Raw genomic sequence first — 22,866 nt, 5'->3', positions numbered from 1 at the left:
AATAATGCACAGAGAAACACAGATCCCTGCTGTGATCATGAATACAAGCTCCCCATGCCGTTAAGAGCTGCTTAAAATGACATGCCCACAAACCGTATCTTGGCAGATTGGAGAGGTAGGTCTGGTCTGCTTTTAAGATATGGTAACATACTTATGGCTATATAGGAATTAATTTTCCCCATGCCAGCTAAAGCCCTAGAAAAGACATGGTTACACCAGCCAAAAAAAGAAAGATGGAGAGAAACAGAAAAGCAGACAGATCTCTTGCAGCAATAAACTTCAACTGGGTCCAAACAACGCTTCCAAAAGACTGTGAATATAACTCAGAGTTTTTAAAGACAAAACTACCATTTCTAAGTACAGAGCTGACAAAAATTATGTTCACAACAGGACACGCTAAATGATGATGTCTCCTTCCTGAACTCTAGCATAGGGCAACAGAACTTTATGAGGCAAAAACCACCAAAAATCCATAGTTTGCTATTTAAATATACACTCAATTTAAGGTCAAAGAAAGCAAGCAAATCCAGAAATCAGCACGTAACAAGAACTTGATTACAGTCAGAAAAATGAAGTAAAAGAAAAATGAGCCCCAAGGAAATTAACTGATAATTAAGTGGGGACAGTGGGGCATAAAACCCCCAAAACCCTGCAGACTATCCAAAACCATAAGAGGAAGAAGAAATCACATACATTCATTCCTTAACAGAGCTGTAAAAGAATGAAAGCAAAAACTGCCATACAAAAATAGGGCATTTCAATTTCTCAGCAGCCAAAACTTCATGATACATTTTTAAAAGGGGTCACTTCTTCTCAAAATACCAAGTGGGTTTTTTTCTTCACTCCCTCCAAATGCAGGCAATTTTCTTAATAATTTTCACCTCTGCACTGTTGAACATAATGGGGCAAATAATACATGGTGCACAAATAAGTCATAATGCTCTGAGCAAGTTAACAGAAGCAGTGAGATGCTGAATGTGTGATAAATCCAGACCTGAAAGTGAAATACACCTCCTAATTAAAAATCAATTATTAAAAACAGTAAAGAATGAGAAAGAAAAAAAGGCTCACTCACCAAAGTCATAATGAAATCCTGGAAACTTCAGAGTTATTTGAAAAGCAGAAAGAAACCTTCGACATCTATATTTAACTAAAGATTCTCCTAAGACTCTATTGTGGGTTTCTCGATTTTATGATTAAACAGCTCAGTGAAAAATTGTTTCTGGTATCTTTTGTGCTTTTATCTCTTCATTCCAAATGGTCATGAAAATGAATAGACAGTATTTAAATGGGGAATGCGAGAACAAATCAGTACTTCTGGCTCTGGGAAATCAAAGTACACGGATGCCCTGATGTGTGGCTCTGAGGTGACACAGGGATGATAAGCAGCCACCAAAACCCATCAGCACCTGAGCATAAAACCAATGCACTCCATTTACTGACAACGTTGCCCCCCTGGGTCCCTCAGCGGTTCCCCTGCAGAAGATGGTTTTTACATACATATTGAGTAATGCACAAATGTTAGAGCAGGGTGTTCAAATAACTATTTCCAACTAATTTGAGCTCAATTCTGGAAGATTTCAAACACAGAACAGCCCGAAAGCAGCTTCAAATCACAAAACCTGTTGCACAAGCTTGGACAAGTGGAAATCTCTGGTTTTCATTTTCTGTAAAACTAAGATGCGCATCCATACCCCCAGCAGTGACAAAGAGATTAAATTAACAAGCGTTACTGAAGAGATCTGAATCCCATTACTGGAGAAACTACACTGGTATTATGCATTATCATAAATATTCAGTATCTTCAATCAAAAGAAGGCTCTGGTGTTTACGTATACAATAAAGTTTTAATAATTCACTAGCAATATTTCACATGGAGTGCTGCCGCCACTTCCAGCTGGAAAAAATATATCCTGAACTTAAAATCCAAACACATTCAACTGGAAATGAAACGATGCCTTCTAGGGAGAGATGTACATGTACAGTATCAAGTCCCTTTACCCAGAGGCAGGGACTCCCGGCTTCATCTACCTGAGGCAGGCAGGGGTGCCTCCATCTTGTGCTCCCCTGAGCAAGCTCCAGCCTGCAGGCTCCCTGGACCCTTCCCTTCTCCTAAAGACCAATGCATGCACCCAAGGGTGGAGCCACAGACACCCCATGGTGACTGCACAAATATGGGAGTACTTTGGCAACAAATTTCCCAGGATTTTTCCTCAGAACACTCAGAAAACCAGAGGGAGTGCACTGTGTGAGGACGCACCAGAAACCCTACCCAAGGGCAGCTCCAGAACACAAACCTCAACCATAGCCAAACTCTAAGCCATAAAATAGTAAAATTTGGTATTTTACCTGTGTCACCAGCCGGGAGGAATGTTGTTATCCTTCCACTGGAGATTAAAGAACCTGGGGTTGGGGTTCAGACCAGGAGGGATGCAGGGAGACCTCCTCTGTGGGAGGCCATGGGGCTGCCCTGACCGCCCGCAGCCTGTTGCAGCCAGTTCCTCAAGGGACCCACAGTGCCAAAACCCAACCTGCCACAGGAGCTTACCCACACTACTTATATTACCCTTATTATAAGGGAGCTTCTATAGAATCACAGAGTGTTTTGGGTTGGAAAGGATCTTCAGATCATCTCGCTCCAACACCCGGCCTTGGCAGGGTGGTGAAAGCCCAAAAGGCCAGCAGGAATAAGGGAAGAGGCAGAAGAGAAGGTACAGCAGCATCCTCCCTCAGCCTCACGTGCCGCCATCACCTCAGCCTGCCTGGAGTTGTGGGGAAGACCAGGGAGCCTGGGAGTGGAGGAGATGTTTCTAATTGACAATAGATTAACTTGATTGAAACTCCTCAACATTCACCACATAAAATACAGGCAAAAAACCCCAATCTGACCCGCAGCACCAAGCTCATCCCATCTGCCGCAGAGGGAGAGCCATGTTATCTAGTGCCACGCTGAACGGACATCAACTTTGGAAGTACAGTCCAGCTGAATAAATAGCACGGAAAGTCAATAGCCAAATCCTTTCGGCAGCAGCAGAGCTCTGGGAACCCGGCTGGAATTTGAATATTTGCATTGATTTATGATTTTCCTTTGACGTTACCAGCTGGGAGCAAGCGCCGCAGAGGAGGTACACAAATGGCTCCGCAGGCCCAGGAGCGGCGAGTCAAGGATTACCTTTTAAAGGATTATCTTTTATAAAAAGAGAAGAAAAAAAATGGGTACACTGCAAACAACTAACTCGAATCAAAAGAAACAGATTAATCCAATGGGATTACCAGGTAAGGCTTCCCTGGACTTTACTGTCTGGACACACAGCTGAGAAACGTGCACGGTTCTATTTTAGATAGCCGGGCACAGTTGGCAAGCACCTTTTCATAGGGCACAAATAAGGGCTGACTGTTTGGTTAGGGTGTTAAAACAAAAGCTTTGACGACTTATCCTCAAGCCTCACAAGCAACAGCGATCTTCTGTCTTTTCACAGAGCCCTTTCCCCTTACATATGTAAGCTCTGATCATCAAGTCCTTTTAACTCCAGCCAGGAATGAAGATTAGTTGCTGCCTGTACGACTCCTGTACTGTGAAATTTCCAGAACCAAGTTCTTTTACTTCCCTCTGGGAGGCAGGGGAAGTCACAGAAAACTGAGATCAAGCTCTTCATGGGCTTTTTTTCCCCTGAATTGTTAACAATTGTGAAAGGTTTGATGGCCACGGTTCTACAGTATTACAGACAGCAAAATAGCGTCAATCAACCAACATAAAACAACATCCATGTATTTGGAAACACTACCCACTACATGCACTTGTGTATATCTGCCCTACTAGGAGGCACATTGGTAGCATCGCTTACATGCACTGAAGGTCTGTATTGAATTCCAGCAAAGTGAATGGGGTAAGTAACCAAGGTGGGGGTCTTTTTAAGTATAAAGATAATGCCTCATTCATTCACTAAAATGACTTTTTATTATGTTTTAATTATTTAACATTTCTTTTGAAACCGTTTATTTAACATGGACTCAAGGTTTCCTTGAAGTAAACTAAAATCCTAAATACTTAAACATAACATAAAGCAGCTCAGTTCCTTTATGTTTCAGTTAGCCTTAGTCAGCCTTACAAGGTCAGATTTAGTCTAATCCAGAGGAGAAACCAGATCCAGCAGCAGGCACAAACCCTGACTCTTGATGATATGAAAGGTTATCGACTTCAGTGAGTCCTCCCACCTTATAATTTTACATTTCTATCTTTTGAACTTATCACACATTGTTTTATAACCAAGTAAACACTACATTACTTCAGCATATATTTCACACTTACTTAAGAATAAATAGAACATTAAGCAAAGACTCACCTCCTCCACCTCCGAGAAGGGTGGAATTAGCTGTAAGAAGAACAAAAGGAGAATTGTTAGCATTCAGCTTCCTAAATATAGATGGAGCCAAAACAGAAAGATGCTTCACAAGATATTTTCCATTGTTTCAGTAACTTTCATACTTTTCACTTATCTAAAAACATTCATTGCAAAACCAATCATTTATGTAATTTGTGATTAGGCTTTCCCTTTGAGCTGTTTTGCAATATCTTTGAACATATAAGCTAATAAGTAAGACAGTAATACAGTTATTAAAGCTAATGTGTTGAGTAGCTTATGAAGTTACAATTTTGAAGTAATAATTCTATAAACCACATTCCTTTGTGATTATCAAATGAAGTAAAAGTCTTTCATTTTAGAGAAACATAAATAGACTTTGATGCAACTTTGGGGTAGCTCCCCTTGCTTTCTATGACATTGGACCTTTGAGGGTGACAACAAGAACCCCTGGCCACACCGATACAAAAGCGTGTTTTACAAATGTATGCAATTAAATTGGGATTTCACTCAGTATGCTTAATTGCCTCTGTACCACAATCATCCAGCTACCCATGCCAGAAATGGATAAATCACTTACGGAAAGCAATTTTCAGAGCATGGTGACACAAGACAGTCCTTCAAATTAAGCTAGCACAATTGGAGCCATGCCAAACATTTTCCTTTCACTGCCTAGGCAAAAAAAAAAGCCAGAAGGAAAGCCTAGGCTTCTAAACCTGCCCTGTAGATGTGTGGGAAACAAATCCCTGTCATATCATAACATAAATAGAACACAATATAGAAGCAAGACTATAAGGAAAGAACACACAGAAATAGCCAAGGTACTTCTTACTGCTTGTTGATGAGTAAAAGGGAGGCAATACCTCAAACCATTTTCTGCTCCAGGACAAAGGTAGATGGCAAAATACACAGAATAAATTAGGTATTTTCCAGTATCCAAGCTTCCTATGCTTATACATAATTGTTTCTACAATTTCCCTCTCCTCCTAATAGAAGACTGTAAATTCCCTGCTGCTGTTTCTTTCTATCACTTACTTGAGACTCACAAAAAATGGACAGCTACCTTTGTTTTCCTCATTTCTTTCTCAGACATTCTACAAACACCTTTGACTTAACATCAACTTTCTGCTCAACCATTTGAGCCAGCTTTCCCCGACACTGCAATAAAACTGTCTTCATTGCCAAGCTAGGTTTTCCATCAAAGTAGAATACCCAAGATCTCTGATTTTAAAAGCAACATGTACCACGAATACTATTACCTTAACAGTGACTCAAGAAGTGGCTTTATATTATTCAAAATTCAATGTTCTCTAAAGAAATAAATACGCAGCTTTATATCCAGCACAGCTGACCATATCAAATCAAAGCAAATTACAGACAGTTATCCATCCCAGAACTGGTTGTTCCTACATTCACTGAGTAAGCAAATCATTGAGATAAGGACCTAGAGAGATGTTCTCATGCATCGTTCTGATCCAATACAAGTTTTAATACTCTGTAAGACTGGACAGAGGAAAATGGGTAAATAATCTTTATTTCTAGCCATTTTCAAAGAAACACTTGGAGATGCAAAAAGGTTGGAGCAACAGGCATAGGCACAAAATGGAAACTTGAAAAAGAGGGCAACATAATCATCCATACTTGATGAACATCTCTTGGCTGTCCTCTATAAAGTGCTAGCAGGGAAGAAATATTGCTGTATATAAACTGCCTTTGAAAAAAAATATAATGATAGTAATACTAAATGTGTGCAGACATACAAAGAGTGCCACTGAACTTCAGTCTTTCTATACTTACCTGATCTTGCCCTCACTGAAATTTGCTATTAAAGACACTGATTAAAACCATATTTTTACAGCAGTTTCCAAAGGCTTCCTGTAACAGGCAAAATCACCTTTCCTGCAGTAAGATGAGTTTATCCGAGACAAAAATCACTGTACTTCATATCAGAAGAAAATGCAAGTAACAAAGTGTCATTTGCCATGAGTCTGCTATTCAAGCTTACTCTTGTTTGGTACAGTAGACTACACCTACAATTACTGTTCTAATTCTTAAATGAGTCAAATTCTAGAATTTCAGCTATTATGTTTGGGAGACTTGAGAGACACAGCTAAGACCTGTTATATGTCACTGTATCCAAAGTTTCCACTGCTAAAAATGTTCCTTCTGATACCCAGCCAACATCCCTATTGCAAACTGCCATTCAATGGCTTCTCAGAGAATTATGTTTCTCTCATTAACTTTTCCTGACAATGTTCATCTTTCCAATACTTTATAAAACTTGTCACTAACATGTACTATAAGTCAGCATCACACACTTCTCTATAGAAACAGCAAAAACAGTTCAAATACATTTTTGGCTGCAATGCTACAGCTATTGAAATTGCAGTAATAACTCACAGGCACTTTTTTGTAAAAGGAATTATGCTCGCATACTAGAAGGAAAATTAAGCCATTTTCCTATGATGCCAGGAAAGATCATGACTGAATTTACAGGATCCTTCCCTGAAAGATAATGTGACATTCAAAAAGCGAGGAGTTTTACTTTCAGATTTTTCAGACTGTACCTGAAAGGTTCAATAAAATACACCTCTCTCTGTCCATCTTTGGGAAAGCCTTACCATTAAAGGAGTAACTTGTCACTTAGCACCAAATGAAACCTTTCCCCCTGCCAGAGCTCAGAGAGCAGGTCAGCACGGCCCCATAGCTGTCATCACATTGCATTACACTGGGGCAAGCACAGCCTCTCTTCTCAGTCCCTCAGTGTTAACCTACAGCTGCATTTTGTCCATCAGTGCTTCTATATGATCAAGTCTCAAAAAACACTGCGAAAGGGGCTCCCACTGTAGAGGTACAGCTATGGGTAGGTATGAGTGACCAGCGGTGGGACACTGGGAGCTTCCATCTCCAGACCTGATGCAGTCCAAACTCCCCCCAAGCCTGCACCACAACCCTGTGCACTTACTTGCACACCTCCACTTGCAACTCAGGGCATGCACAGCCTTAGGTAGCACACACTACAACATTAACAGACAACTAGTACATCCATCTTGACCAGCTTCTTATTTCTCTGTTCCAGAGATGGACAAGATTCAGAAGTCACAGGACACTTGGAGTGGGAGGAAAGAGGAAGACTGAACTGCTACCAAGTTACCAAGGCAAAGAACAGTAAAAAAACAAGCATAAAAGGGGCTCCAAAGAAATGTGAGGTAAAAACTTCTTGCAGCTGATTTTATTCCCCTCATTACTCTTTCAAGTCAACCTTTCTAAAATTTCCTCCTTAAAAACTACACTCTACAATAGATTCCTGGCCATTAATTTTAAAAATCCACTCACAATAAAAACCTCGAAATATTATTTTAATATGGACCCATTTATACTAAGAGGAGTGATGACAGAGAGTGGTCAGGCAGCCAGAATACGTACTTCCTTCTCAGACTGAAACACAACCCACATGGATAGAGCTCCATCTGAAAAACCTCAGTTAGCAATGGCCTGCAAGGGGCAGAGAGCTCACCTGATTTCAAGTATTTCTGCCTGCACCAGTGACACAGGGTTCAATAAAAAATAGTAATAACAATAAGGTAAAACACAATCGCATCTGGGCACCAGTTCCTGCGGTGTACTTCAAACAGTGGCTTCAGGATGAGACCAGGAGATGCAGTGCATCACTACCACTTTAAAAAGGCTTGAACTCTGCATTGTGAGAGACAGATCTCACTTCCAGTCTGCCTCACAACAGCAAATGGAAATACATCTAGAAGTATTAATACGGCTTTCAGCCCTTTAGTTATAGATTTAGCTACATTAGAACCATTAGCAGTAAAATGCGTTTCTACAAAGTTTAGGCTCATCTCTAAGAAAAAACTTACTCTTCAAAAAAGGAAAAATCCATTTAAGAGAAAACACAGCCTCTAATCACTGAGTATAACAATTTAGCCTTTAATGTGATGTTTATGACCCCAAATTCAGCCAGAAATTCAGTATTTCAAATGACCTGGCACCTCAATGGACTTACATTTTTAACACAGAATAGCAGCACGAGGACGGAGCTACTAACCAAACTCCATGAACGCTGCTCCTGTCTACCCAGAATACTCCACTCTTGCCCTAAGAAACAAAATTCCTTCCAGAAAACTTCTGTGGGGGAAAGGATTAAAAAAAAAGAAAAGAAAAATAGAGGACCTGGAAGGAAAGAATTTAAAGTAAGCTCAGTTTCTCATTATAGAATTCCCACAATGAGATCTCAGGTTACTAACATGTACAAACTTGAATAATGAATATACCAGCATATTTGACAAATAAGAACTGGACATGAATGTTTTCAATCTCAGCCTTCTTAATGAGTGAAGTCATACAGCCTTCCAACACTTCTTTGACTGAATAAGCAGATCAGAAACTTTGGCACAGGTCTTTTAACATTTCCCTCAATATTCTCTTTACAACAGCATCCTTGCCAAGAAGTAGGATTATTTGAAATTTCGTGGAAAGAAAATGAATGCTGAAGAAGTTCACCTCAAATGAAACTGAAAATCTTTCTGTGCTGCAAGCCAACAGTGAGAGAAAATGAAAAGGGAGGTATGCATGGCTTGCTTAAACAGACATTTGCAGACACGGAATTAGTTTTTCTGCTGTCAGTTTTGTGGAATTCAGAAAACAGAAAGGATGCGAACACCAATTTCTGCGATTCTCTGGGGATAACATGCTTTTAGCTTTGTTCACAACAGAGCTGAATAACTCTGCTTACTTTTTGTTAGCATATACTCATCTGACAACATTTTAGAAACGTAAATTCTTCTGGGAGTATGTCTTTGTCAAGTATTAATGGCACTAGTAACTTAAATTGACATCTATGTCATACAGCCATGCATCTGTCAGGATAATAAAAATATACTTTTAAAAGATTACTTGATACTGTCTGACTTTGGCAGCAGATGTTTGAGCTTATTTTGATGTAAAAAAGATTGAATATTTTTGTCAATACTTTCTAATTGTGAAATTTATTCAAGGAGACATCTTTATAACTGGCAGTGTTTTAAGACGCAGGACATTCTATTGCCTCAGACACCATTTTTATTCATCAATAAAACATCGTAACAGGCAGCTGGTGAGCAGAGTACCAGTAATTTATGGGATGGGAAGCTACAATTCTTCCAGGTGTTTTGTGAGACATCCTTACCTGTCAGTGGGTTCTGTTTGATCTTTTCTCAAGAAAGCAGAGAGCACAAAGAAGAGAGAGCTAACAACTGCACGTTGCACGTTCAACCATTTTTAACATGAGATGTGTTTTGGTGCTTTAAAGTAAAAAGCTTTAAGCTTCAAGATCATGAAGTCATTCTGAAGTATACAGAGTAAATAAAATACAGACATACACAATATGCTATAGTACAGTCGCCAGTATAATTAACTTGGCTCAAAATACTTCCTTGCACACAAAGCCACGGCAATCAGGAGGTAAAATAACACTAGAGAACAGACTGGGCCGCAGATTTGCAAAGTTATGTAAATGCCTAATTATGCAAAGCAGAGACTACTGGAAATTAGAAAACCACCCAGCTTACAAAATAAGACTGACTTAAAATGTATAGGCATATCGGTAAGCACCACTATTAGCATCTTCAGACACCTATGTGGCTTTTGTAAATACAGCCTTCAGATACTTACCCAATTCTGGAGGGTGTGACAATAATCTGCACGCAACCATACACCAGAAACAGCTCCATAATACAGGCAGCAGTACCTAACTGTTTCCTACAGTGCACAAGTTTTCTATGAACAAGTTGCTTCACTCTGTACCTGGAAAGATCTATTGCCCATTCCTACACTGGCCAAAGACCTGGCCTGGATCCAGCCTGTTCCTGAGAGCTCCTAAAGATGCTTTTGAGTTTGCTCAATAGTTTTGGGCTGTGGTTGCTTTTAATGGGTGATTAAGAGCACATCATATTCCCAATACACACTCAAAGACTTGAGCTTCCATGTATTAAGAAATCTCCTCCAATTCTGCCCATAAAAAACCCTCTGTAAATAGATGTGAACATCTAACTAGCCTTATATTATTGTTAGTAAAGACTGCAAGCTCTCTTTCTAAAAGCCCTGCATGATCAGGAGCATGACCTAATGAGTCCAAACGATTCAGCTTATGAAGTTTCCAACACCTGTATTAGCAAAACAGATGACGTGGGAGACAAAAGAGAGGGACTAAATTTTCCATGCCTTACTTTTTTCCCAAATACTGCAAGTGCACACTGCAAGTTTGTCCTACTTTCAAGATAAATCAAACCTAATGGAGGGCTTTGTGCAATTAAAAGTACAGGGTTTACGTTTGCAACTAGTAAAATGGTTTTGTGGTCATACAACCTGTGCTAATCCACCCTCACAAATTCTGTATAGAGAACAAATTGTTAAAACAATGTTTTGCCATCTCTGCAGATCAAGTGTCATTATCTCCAATTTCAAGCTTGCAAAGGGTATTTCATAGGCATATTAAGAGAGGCAAAAAATCTGCATAATAGTAAGTGCTGAGGAGTTGATCCTGTCAAGGAAATTGCCTTTACAACATTCTGAATTCAATAAGGAAACAATAACTGTCCAAACTTTCCCACCATTTTTCTTCTTCCAATACATTACCAACTCAATATATAACATGCATTTATGCAAGAAAGCTATTTCTAAAAGTTATACATGGCACCCATTAAGCTTCATCAGTCAAATGCAAAGCATCTCTGACATCTGATATAAAGACTTAAAAAACCCCACCAAACCCACAAAACCCAATGTAGGCATGGCAGCGGTCAGCAGCAGCATACTGTTAATGCTCTATGGAAGTAAGCACACAGCTACCAGTGTATCATTTCAAACTGGGAGTACATCAGCGGCATACCTTCATAGCAGAAAGTGCAACATGACAGGTTGTTTCTCTTACAGTGAAATATAATAATTGCTATAATGCAAAATGGGAAAATTAACAGAAACTGAAGCTAATATGTGAGAGAAGTGTTTGGCAGAGAGTACTTCCTAAATGCTGCTGCATAAACTTCCATATGGACTGAAGATTAGGCTTCAACTTTAAAAGGAGCTTAAACTTTTCAGTAGCCTGAGGACTCCACATCACCACAATTGTTTCTTGATGTCAGACAGCCACAGCAAAAAGTGTAACTTAAAGGAATACCCCGAAAAAACTAAATGAACTTCTTTTTAAGAATGGAACCCTTCAGTCCCAAACACAGCTCTGCAAAGCATTTCAGGTGAACTCCTACAAAACCAGCATTTTACACATTCATACCAATGGAATTCATACCCTCCGTACCCATCCACCGGTAGTTTGAGCAAACCAGAAACACCTAGTCCAAATCAAAGGAAAGAAAGTGATGCAAATGGCAAAGCTATCCCGCCAGCGCCCTGTGAAGGACAGTTAGAATAACTTGTTTAATGAGGCTGACCTCATCTTTGGGAGGGCGAAGATGACAGACTTGTTGATACAGAAGCTGTGGTTTGAAGGGAAGGGGCTAGAAAAGACTTAAAACAGGCTGGCAAGCACAGAACCGTCCATCGGCACGTTTTACACCAACCCTGCTGCAGAAGGTATGCTCGTTTCTCACATTCCTCTCATTATTTTCTGGCTAACATGAAAAAGAAAGGCACAAAGCAGACATAATTTCCTTCTAAAACACAGGCTGATAAATTGTCACACACGCTACCAGATGCTAAAGGGAAAAGCTATGAATTAAGATTTCATCTATTTTGCGTGTCAACTTGTGGTTTCCTCAATCACTTAAAGCTGCCTTCTAGATCATCAAGGTATTTTAGAATATAGCCAAGCTGTAAAGCAACAGGAACTTATTTCAGGGCAGAATAAGGAGGAAAAAAAATAGTCAGGTCTACTACAGCCAATTCTTCATCTCATAATTCAGGCCATTTGTGTGGTTTGCAAATGTAACATTAAAGGGAATCAAAGTGCTGCAGTATATAATTAATCCATTTAAGCAGAGTCGTCATCAATATTTAAAAGCCTACGCAAAATAGAGTAAGAGGTAGTTCTGGGTCCTACCTGCACAATTACAAAGCAGTTTTAGTAGTAACTATTTCAAAATAATTAGTGAAATTTGTATAATCTGTGCATCTTTCCACTATCCCAAAGGTACCAGAACATGTTATCTGGAAACCAGAATACGCTGGAGTGAAGTTGTTTGTGCTTTTCACTTTAGTCTTCAAAATTACAACCAGCTCGGAACCTCCCAAAGTCTACCTGTACACAAGGATACCATCCTATGAGCTATTTCTTCTCTTTTTAATTCATTTTAAAACACCGGTATAGTACTTCTCCTGTAGCTCATCACAAGATTTCATTTCAGATTCCATCACTGAGAAATAATTGCCTAATATTTCACTTCCAGAAGGAAAACGTCTGATTGCAAAAAAAAGTTTTAATAAAGCAATGATTATGCTCTGAAAATCCAGAAAAGAAATCAAAAGGTGATGAAAACTAACAGATTTCAGTCTTGAAACATGAATATTTCACATGCAGGCTTCAAACCCATAAAAACACCTTAACTCATTACGAAATCAAAGGCCAATGCTGAAAAGAAGCTACCTGGGGCCTTGCCCTGATAGCAGCACAGGGTGTTTTTCCACAGGATACCCAGCAGTAAGAGGTACCCAGTGGTGCAGGCACACCCTGGGGTGCTTCTGATTTATTCAGAGGTAGACTAAGCAACATCAAGCTTGTCTACAGCTGCAGGGCTCACCTCAGCGGGCACATTTTCAAGCTAAAGTAGCAAGTGTCCACACTGCTGCTGCTTCTTAGGGTACCAACGCTCAGAAACAATATTGAGTTTGAAAAAGCAAAGGAAAAAGGAAAGGAGAAAGAGAAAATAAAGGCACACCTCACGCCCTACCAAAGAAGCCCTCACGTTTTCTTCCAGCTAGGCAGACAAGACTTCACTTGCAAGTTTTGCCGCAAAGTTAGAGGAAGGCAAGGTGTTATTGCACTGTTTTTGCAAGAGCAGCCTGGAAGGAAGATTTTGACAATGAATTACAAGCTCCTGCAAGCAACTAGTGCAGACATGTAGGATTTGAAGAGCATGCAAGTAGAGCACTGAAGTAAGGTCTACTTTAAAATGTCTCCAACTGGGTTGAATGTAACAGGCTCTGCATATGAACGCATTGTATAAGCTCTCTAATGATCTTTTCTTTATATAGCCTGAAATTAGAAGCAGCTCCCACTGTGGTCAGTGTGAGCCACATTACAGAAGAAACAGAGAATCTGCTTATGCATTTTACCGTGCTTTATGTTGTTTTCAAACACAGGCCCAAACTGTTGCTATGGGGCTAAATATTTGTATAACAGTCATGTATTCCTTCATAAAGGAAAGTGGAACTTAATAACCTTGGTATTTCAGTCAAACCAGGAATAATGCATGGCAGGACGCTGGAGAGGGACTCTTCATTAGGAACTGTAGTGACAGGACAAGGGGTAATGGGTTAAAACTTAAACAGGGAAGTTTAGATTGGATATAAGGAAGAAGTTCTTTACTGTAAGGGTGGTGAGGCACTGGAATGGGTTGTCAGGGAAGTTGAGAATGCTCCATCCCTGGCGGTGTTCAAGGCCAGGTTGGACAGAGCCTTGGGTGATATGGTTTGGTGTGAGGTGTCCCTGCTCATGGCAGGGGGTGAGGAATTGGATGATTTTAAGGTCCTCTCCAACCCTAACTATTCTATGATTCTATGAGTATAGTGTTGTCAAATATATTACCCATACTTTATCCGGATTCTTTCAAAAAGTTACCATCTATAAACTAAAAAATAAACCCCAAAAAACATGTGAAAACTATGAAACATATCAAGAATAAAAAGTAGCTATCAACTTCCTTTATCAGAGAAATCAGAAATTGACCCTTTTACAATAAAAGTCAGCTTAGTCAGAGGAAGATTGATTATCCTCTCCTTTTTACTGTTCCTGGAACATCCAGCCCATGAAATGTTTTAAAATGGAGAAATATAATCTAAATTTTGAAAAAAAAAAAAAACTGAAAAAACCCTCCACTTTAACTATTAGCTTCCCATTTTCACATGCCCTGAGAACTGAAAGAGCTCTACTGAGCATCCTTAAAGAAAAGGGAGATCACAAGTGATCAGAATGATGTGAAGGCCTGTAGATATTTTCAATGGCGTGACAGAGCCAAGAGCCCAGATGAAATCCCTGGCAATGACAGGATTTCAGATGGTATGGGACAGTTATTGAGGGTTTTCATCTCTCCTAGCTGCAGATGCTCACAGTTCATGATACAGCTCAACAATTGTCAGGTTGGAGCCATACTGCTGGGTTATTTGCCTACCAAACAGTGCCCTGAACCTAATTTGCCTCTGTATCAGCTGTGTATCTGCTCCTTGGCTACTCCATGGCTGCGTGAGAACTAAACCAAGGACTCAGGTTTATTATACTCTCAAGATAGCTCTTTAACACAAAGATTACAGGCACTTCTTAATGATGAAGGAGATTAAAGCTATTATAAAAAATACATGCAGTAAATAGGCACTGTTGTTATAAGATTATGCATTCAAGCAGATAATATCTGGCAGAAGTAGTATTAAGGCTTTGATGAAAAATTTACTGAGGCTGGGCTGGACAAGAATCTTTCATTTCCTCTGAAGCACAACAGGAGGGCAGGCTGGTGGCACTGTCACACACCAACCATGCCACCCAGAAACTGTCAAGCTGCCACATCTCATCCATAACTTCATAAGCACCATCCTATAAGCACCAGAGCATCAGCACTAACACAGTCCTCACTTCCTGCTAATTCCACTGGTTGAATTCAGATGTGGAAATGTTGCCCTTATTAAGCAGGACTCACACAAGGCTATTCCCATTAGACAATGTATTTTAGCTGTCTAGAGCAGACACAACTTCCGGATGGAGATCAGAACACCATATGTGGAAGAATGCTTTCCCTAAGTGCCCAGAGGAGAGGGAGGCACTGTCAGGTGTCAACATGGGACCATCTGTATTTTGTGAACCCACCCTCTGGGTGTGAATTCACCCTCTGGTGGCAAAGATGCTTGTGGTTAATTCACCATCACCACCACAAGCACTTCCAACACAAATCCTTTCAGCTATAACCACTACTCAAAACCGCAAGAACTGCTTCTACTTGCTATTTTTGCTAACATTTCCTTTCATTGTTTCTTGTAACATTTTGCCCATACATTCAAGAGTTGTACCACTGTGTAAAACAAATAGAAGAAACTAATAGTTTGACCCTTTGCCTGGGCCACAACTCAATCACAAGCTTTTCTGTATTACACAGCACCTAACTTTTGGAGGTATTTGCACAGAAAGCTTCAATAAAAAGGATGGTGGCTCACTACTCAGAGCTTACAACAGAGCAAACAAGGCAAAAGGTAAAAGTCTTGCAAACAATTTCTACAGACAATTGGACCAAAGATAAATTTGGGAAAGCAGATTATCCACTTCAAAATATGCTGCTGGTTTTTTCCTCTTACTGAGTGTTTTCAAAGTGTTGGTCAAATAAGCACTTCTGCGTTTTTGGTTTACCCATCTTTCTGTATGGCAAAAAGGAATATAAATACATGTAGCACAAAGACCCACAGTAAGATGAATGTGTCCTGCCCATGTTTAGTCTTTTTTCTCCCAAATGTTGCAATGTGTACAGCCCACCTACAGCAACCTGCTGAAAACATATTCTTACTAAGTTGGCATTTTAATGAGTTCTCATTCTCTAGAATCACAGAATCATACAATAGTTAGGGTTGGAAAAGACCTTAAGATCATCCAGTTCCAACCCCCTGCCATGGGCAGGGACACCTCACACTAAACCATGTCACCCAAGGCTCTGTCCAACCTGGCCTTGAACACTGCAAGGGATGGAGCATTCTCGACTTCCCTGAGCAACCCATTCCAGTGCCTCACCACCCTTACAGTAAAGAGTTTTTTCACTATATCAAATCTAAACTTCCCCTGTTTAAGTTTTAACCTGTCACGCCTTGTCCTATCACTACAGTCCCTAATGAAGAGTCCCTATAATGAGAGTTCTTATACTTTGCATCAGGAAAATCATAAATGTTAAGAAGCTCCAAGCTTCCATGTAGACCTTTAGAATCCAGGATTTGCATATAACTCACAGTGATCTATTCCACACCAAGGAAACACAAAGAGGGATCCCATCATCTAACTTGTGCACGGCAAACACTTGATTTTATTATTCTAATACTACTAGCATGATATACGAGTCAGCTGAGTACATCTGAAAAATGCACTGAGAAAACAAGAGCGAAATTAGGCAAAGTACAAATGTGGCTTATACGAATACAGAGACCAGTAATGTCAAAGGATATTACAGGCATATTATGCTATATATAAAGGCACATCTGTAAGGCAGGTAAAGTATGTTTTTATAGCTGCTCTGAAAAGGAAAAGATGAATTGTCCTTTAAAGCTCACTATAAAATTACTTCTCTAGTGGCAATTAATAGAGAGAGGCCCCAAAACACCAGTCACAGGTTCTAACCATCAGGGAGAAAGAAATTAAATGACAATTAAAAAACCCCCAACTTTATTGAACATGGAAAAATGTGTTTTCTCTTGGAAAGCAACTACAGCAATCTCATCTCTTATAACCACATTAGCAAAGAAACGGTTCAGTGGAAAACCAGAGAAGATCCTAAGTCCCTGAAGCATCAGGTAGGTACATTACAATAAGAAACCTACACTAGTAAATACATAATTTATGCTTATGGTCCTGGTTTGCAGGAAGAGATGTCCTGTTAATTTATCTCTAATAATGTTGTGATCTAAGAACATCACTCCTATCAATACATGTAAAACCCACAAAGAGTCCAAAATTTGACCAGAATTTGTTCCAGACAGCCAAACCCACACTGCTGTGGCTGGGTAAGGGACCACGCAGGAGCACGGTGCTTTTCTTCCCCTCAAGTCTCAGGCAGTCCTCACTTTATACTTCAGACAAATTAAATCTACTGCAATTAATGATTATAGTTTTTCCTTCAATCAGCCCATATTCCTCTAGGAAATTAACTTAGCTATTAAAAGCCTAAAGGCTGGAAAGGAACCTAGTTAGATGAGTTTTACCTCCTCTGTATTGCCTGTGTAATCAAATGCAGTTTCCCCACCAGTTTAATTCTAATCAGTTTAATTACTTAAAATTACAAGGAAGAAAAAAAAAACCCAACACTCTTACTTCTTACACCAGAACAAAGGAGAAAAGCTACACACGAGTACTGGGTGGTAACACTTGGATACTGCATGTGAGGGAGAGGAAATGACCAAAAATAAAGACAAATTCTCCTGTTCCTTAGCTATCAGACTGAGGAGGTGGAAATGACAAGCCACAAGAATCAAACTCAGTGCAGACTACTGCCAAGGTGTGAAACTGGGGGAAGAGTTTATTACTTCAGTATTGCAAAGCCTTGATTACACAGAACCTGTGTAGCTCTGCTGAGTCTTAAACTGTATTTCCTACTCAGTCTTTTGGCCAAATGCTTCCTGCATAGAGCAGTGGAAAAGCAAAACATGCACCACCCAGGATGGCTTCATTTTCTCTTCCCTTGTAACTGAATCATAGGAGAGCTGATCATGCACAGGGACAGAAAACTGGGCTAGGAGACACACTCTTTTCTTACCATCTCTCTAAAACAAAACTGTTTTAGCTAGTCCACACTGAGGAAGGAGAAACCAAAGGAAAACATGGAGGTAAGCGTTTCAACCATAGAAAAACACTCTGTGGAATCCAAACTGAAGAATAACACCCCAGGAGGAGAATGGAGCCTAAGAAAGAAGTCCAGGATTGAGACACAAAGGAACTAATCCCTAAACCAGAAAAAGAGTGAAAGATAAAGTATAAGCTGCTAACTGAAATGCTCTATTTTATGTGGTATAAAAATACTGAGATGAAAGGTCTCTTAAACAAGTCTGTTAAACACACGCAGAGTTATACAGAAATATTTTATGAGTAAGTATACATGGTTTTCTCTTTATTTCCTAGTGTCATAGAATCATAGAAGAGTTAGGATTGGAAAGGACCTCAAGATCTCCCTTTTTAGAAAGTAATTATTTCATGGTATGTTTCTCTTATCTCTTGCCACAAGAAACTTCTGTGCTAATCAGACAAAACTGCAAGGTAATATCATGCCTTTATTTCTCCCAAAATACACACAATGTAAACCAAATCCTTTCTTTTGTTGCATCTTGGTTTCTTTTTACCATTTTTCCCCTTTGACCACAATGGCTTTGCTGTCTACTTCATCATTTTAAGGACCTCAGTCAAGGCCACTTTAAATCTTTTCTGTCCAGATGACTAATCCCAGTAATCCCATTTAAACTGCTAGTTTACATTCTACTAATAATACTGCAAAGCCATCTGAGCTGTGCAAGAAAGGAGTAGGAGGATGCTGGTGACTCTTACTGAAAGACATTGTGATTACTGCAGAAAGTGGTAAACCAACTGCCATAAAGCAAGGACTGGTGCTAGTCATAGAGATACCAGCACTTAAAGGCTAAAAATATTGGAACAAACTGCTTTATTTCTGCTGAATTCACCAATCAGCTTTGTATTTTGCAATGTGCACTGCGGAAAAGAGGAATTCTGGCTCTTCACAGACAAAAAACGTCGTCCTGCTCTAAAAAGGAAACTTGTGAAATCCAAGTTTTAAACTGTGTTCACCAGTCTTTTAATAATGGAAATCGGGGGGTGGAGGGGGAAGCACCACAGCAGCACCCAGAATCCTGGGATCTGCACAGAAACATAAGGAAGGTGAACTAAATAAACTTTACCAAAAGGCAGCCTATGCATGTTCTTAGAGAAATATGTCATGTCTTTTAAAGAAAGACCACTTTGTTGCAATGCAACTCACGTGCTGCTCACAAGGTCTCCTTCTGTGCTCAGATGTCTGCAGCCATGAAGTCTTTATGAATTCCCTTAGCTTGTAAAGAACTGCAGAAAACAGTAGTATCTTGATGAGCAAATACGCCTGTGCCTGAGTCTACAGCACTCTCCTGAAGGGACTATCTAATCAAGGACATCAAGATATGAACTCCAGGGTAAAGAAGCCTCATACTTATGGTAAATTCAAGTTACTTATTCACCACCTTTGTTCAAAAATACCTGTCAGTGAACATTTACCAGGCTGTAGCGTTAATGGGATCAGGAACATCTAACAGGACAATAGGACTCAATCAAAGCTTTTAAAAGTTCTAGGCTTAGATAAGTTGCCCTCATGTATCCTTACCCACTCCCATAGAATGGCGTGGGTTGAAAGAGACCCTAAAGATAACTAATTCCAGCCTCTCTGCCATACCCCAATGCCTTTATCATCAGCAATTAAAAGGATACTTTAACTAGTCCTTTCCCCAGTTTCTCCTAGACTTTTCTTCTCTTAGAAGATGGGGAAAGCTGCAGAGATGTATCTTGAAAATCCTGAAGGTTCTGACTTTTGAAGCATTAATAAAGCCTCCACTGAATAAAATGAGAAAAGAATTTAGAATCATAGCATATTTAAACATTCCAGAGACATGGACCTAACTCCTTACTAGCTGATGGCTTTTCTGTCTGCTCCATTTGTGATAAAATTTATTTCTTCTTCTGCAAGATCAACAATTATAAAACAGAATAAGAACAAAGGAAAGAAACCCACAAAACCCCCCAGCAACTAAACAAGAAACATTGATCACAAGGAAGCAAATAAAGGCAAGACTGTGACAAATTATTTGCCAAAACCCTCTCTTTTTTCCCATACACCAATGGAACTTTCTCATACATCAATGTATTCATATTCTCAATTCACATTACAAATTTTAAGTGCATCTCTTCAAATGTATCTATGAAACACTTTTAAAAAGATTAATATAAAAGCTGCAAAAGGAGCAACACAAAAATCAGATGCACGTGTTAGTGGGGGACAGAGATACCCCCATCCCCATTATGGGTACATTTCCTATAGCAAATCAAAGACAACTTCCACTGAGACCCACACTGACTGAGTCTCATATGGCAGGCTGAACAGTTATTAATGCAATCAGATGACATGTTCCAATATTACAATATCCAAATTAATCTTTAAAAGAACAAACCTGTATCTGTTTGAAGCACCTAAGACAGTTCTTTGAAATGAAGAGAAAAAGAAAGCTGAAGTAGAAATGAAAACAGCCCATGTTAGTTTTATAACACAGAGGATATTAATATATATGCTATCACTGCCATCTCAGTGAAGCTGAGATTTGAAATACATTACATCCTGCTCATGAAACATCCTTTCATAAAGATAAATTCAACCATTGCTGGACCCAAAGGACTCTTGAGATGAATAAATGCACTTAACCTGTATTTCCTGTTCTTCAAAATCAATAATTCCAGAGGATGTCCATCTGGAGGTTCAAGCCTCTTTCACACAACCTACAAACCAGACAGAACTCAGAGGGGCATGGAAAGCTCTCATGCCACCACCACCACAAGGGTCAGTACTGACTGAACAGCCAGCCTTAAAATGATTAAATTGCCTAATCTGAGAAATACCATAGAAGCAGAAGGCTGGATATGTCCTAAGTATAGTTTCAGCAAACAAATCTCGCAGCTCAGCAATTTCCCTTCTTACTGTTAAGGGATGTTATGACAGCTCCACAGTGAATTCATATTTAAATATAACTTTAGTCCCCTCTTGCATCCTCTGAAACATCCATCACTGTAACTTTAGCCTTTTCATAATTTAAATGAATAATCTTCAGCTCCTAAGTACTGCTTTAGTCTGTTTTGACAGACAAAATTAATACCTCTTGCAGTTACTGCTGGAAAGTACTAGAAGCCCCAGTTATCAGATGCTTTGACCTTGTCCCTCCAGCCAGTTACTCATGCTGTCAGCTAACCTCCATGGGTCCATGTATCTAGCACCCTCGCTGGGAGCAGCCCAGCACGGCTGCCTCACAGGAGATGGGAAGGGAGGATCTGTGAGGATGCTGGTGAGGATCTGCTGTTGCAGCCCATGTGGGATTCAGCAACTGCAGATTAGCCCCAAATGGTGCTTTAAGAAACCAGGCTTCCAGTTACACTTTTGGCACCACAGCACGAGAGGGTTTGTGCTTTCAGAAATGGCAGCTATCATTAGAGGAAAGTAGGTGTTTTTACAACCTTTATAGGGAAAAATGTTCCAGTGACCCCAGTGGTCTCAATTTAACCTGCTGCAAGAGAGAACTGTAGAGCTACTATTGAGGAGAGGGGAAAAACGTTCTATCTTTCTGTCTCAGCTGGGTGATTTGGGGATTTTGCTTATTTATTTAGGGGGAGTTGTAGTTAATGTTAATAGATGCATACTTTGTGTCTTTTGGGACAGAAGTCCCTTTCTGGGTCTTTTGACTACACTGAGCCTACAGATCAAGTGAAAGGGAAAAAAACACCCCAACCCCAACAAAGAGTTCTCTGCTTTCAGAAGTCTCTCAGAGTCCCCAGTCACAAACTGCTTCTCTGGCCAGTCAAAGAAAAGCAAATGAGTGCAGGAAGAGCAGCAATGTTTTGATACTGTTGCCATGGTGTAAAAGTATTACTCCATCTAGGAATTTTCATTAAATTTATCACCAAAATCATATTCAACAGGTAAACCCTAAGTACAGGCATGGCAGGCATGAGACCCTGATGGCCAGGGGCTGAGAAAGAGCCAACAAGCTGGAACTGAATCTTGCCTTATTTCCCAAGTTATAAACCAAGTTTTACTAATATTAATTAAGAGGTTTGGTGAATGCATTAAGAATCCTCTATTAACATCATGTATTAATAATGGTCGATGACCATCTATGAGTGGTTTTGTACTCACATGCGAAAGCATTCTGCTAAGAAAATACAGTGGAAAAAGGATTACGTCTTCCACTTTAACACATCATTTAAAAAGCTCACCAGAAGGAACAAAATCCATGAGAAAGGATGCACAATGTTGTTTATTCATGGGACATCCTAAAGTCTATAAATGATAAGAAAACTCCTTGCATCCAAAGGAATAGTATTTAAAGCTAAATTATCAGTTTTCATCTTGCTAAACAAGAAATACTTTGAGCATTTACTCAGCTGCAGTAAGTAAAACTCTGTGCAATATCACCTACTTATTAAATTCATTGAACTGAAATAATATTCACTTCTTTTGTTGGAAAAGAGAACTACTGAAACTTGCAGCAGCTTTAAAAGCTGCCAGGAACACGTAAGATTTTTCCCAACTGATATTCCGTTCTCCCTTCTCCCATTTTATTCTCCTCGTGTAAATGGCTGCATATACATCACCTCTAGAACATCAGGTTGAGATATTTTTATTACTATTCAACCGCTTAATGCTTTTGCTTTTCCATGATTTACACTTGAAGAATGTAGCAGCAAATAAACGTAATGACAAAAAGTGTTTGCTCAACCAGCCAACTTCAACTAACGCTGCTGAAGGCACATGAGCTGAAAGCAAACTGGGAATTTGTAAATGACAGTGTTTGGACTATCGTATTT

General features: G+C 39.6%; 1 protein-coding gene across 4 annotated transcripts in view; it reads right to left on the bottom strand.

Annotated features, from left to right (window-relative positions):
• MACROD2 (mono-ADP ribosylhydrolase 2) overlaps positions 1-22,866 on the bottom strand; it is an 882,506-nt gene that overhangs the window by 687,103 nt on the left and 172,537 nt on the right. For all 4 annotated transcript variants that reach the window (XM_031047552.2, XM_031047553.2, XM_031047556.2 and 1 more), the window contains exon 4: positions 4,344-4,373. In XM_031047552.2, coding sequence (XP_030903412.2) covers positions 4,344-4,373 — 30 coding nt within the window. The remainder of the gene's footprint in view (positions 1-4,343; positions 4,374-22,866) is intronic.

The sequence above is a fragment of the Melopsittacus undulatus genome, chromosome 3, assembly GCF_012275295.1.
Source record: "Melopsittacus undulatus isolate bMelUnd1 chromosome 3, bMelUnd1.mat.Z, whole genome shotgun sequence".
In the NCBI taxonomy this organism is placed as follows: Eukaryota; Metazoa; Chordata; class Aves; order Psittaciformes; family Psittaculidae; genus Melopsittacus; species Melopsittacus undulatus.
Note: the sequence above shows the minus strand (reverse complement) of the source record. Positions and strands in the feature narration are given on the sequence as shown.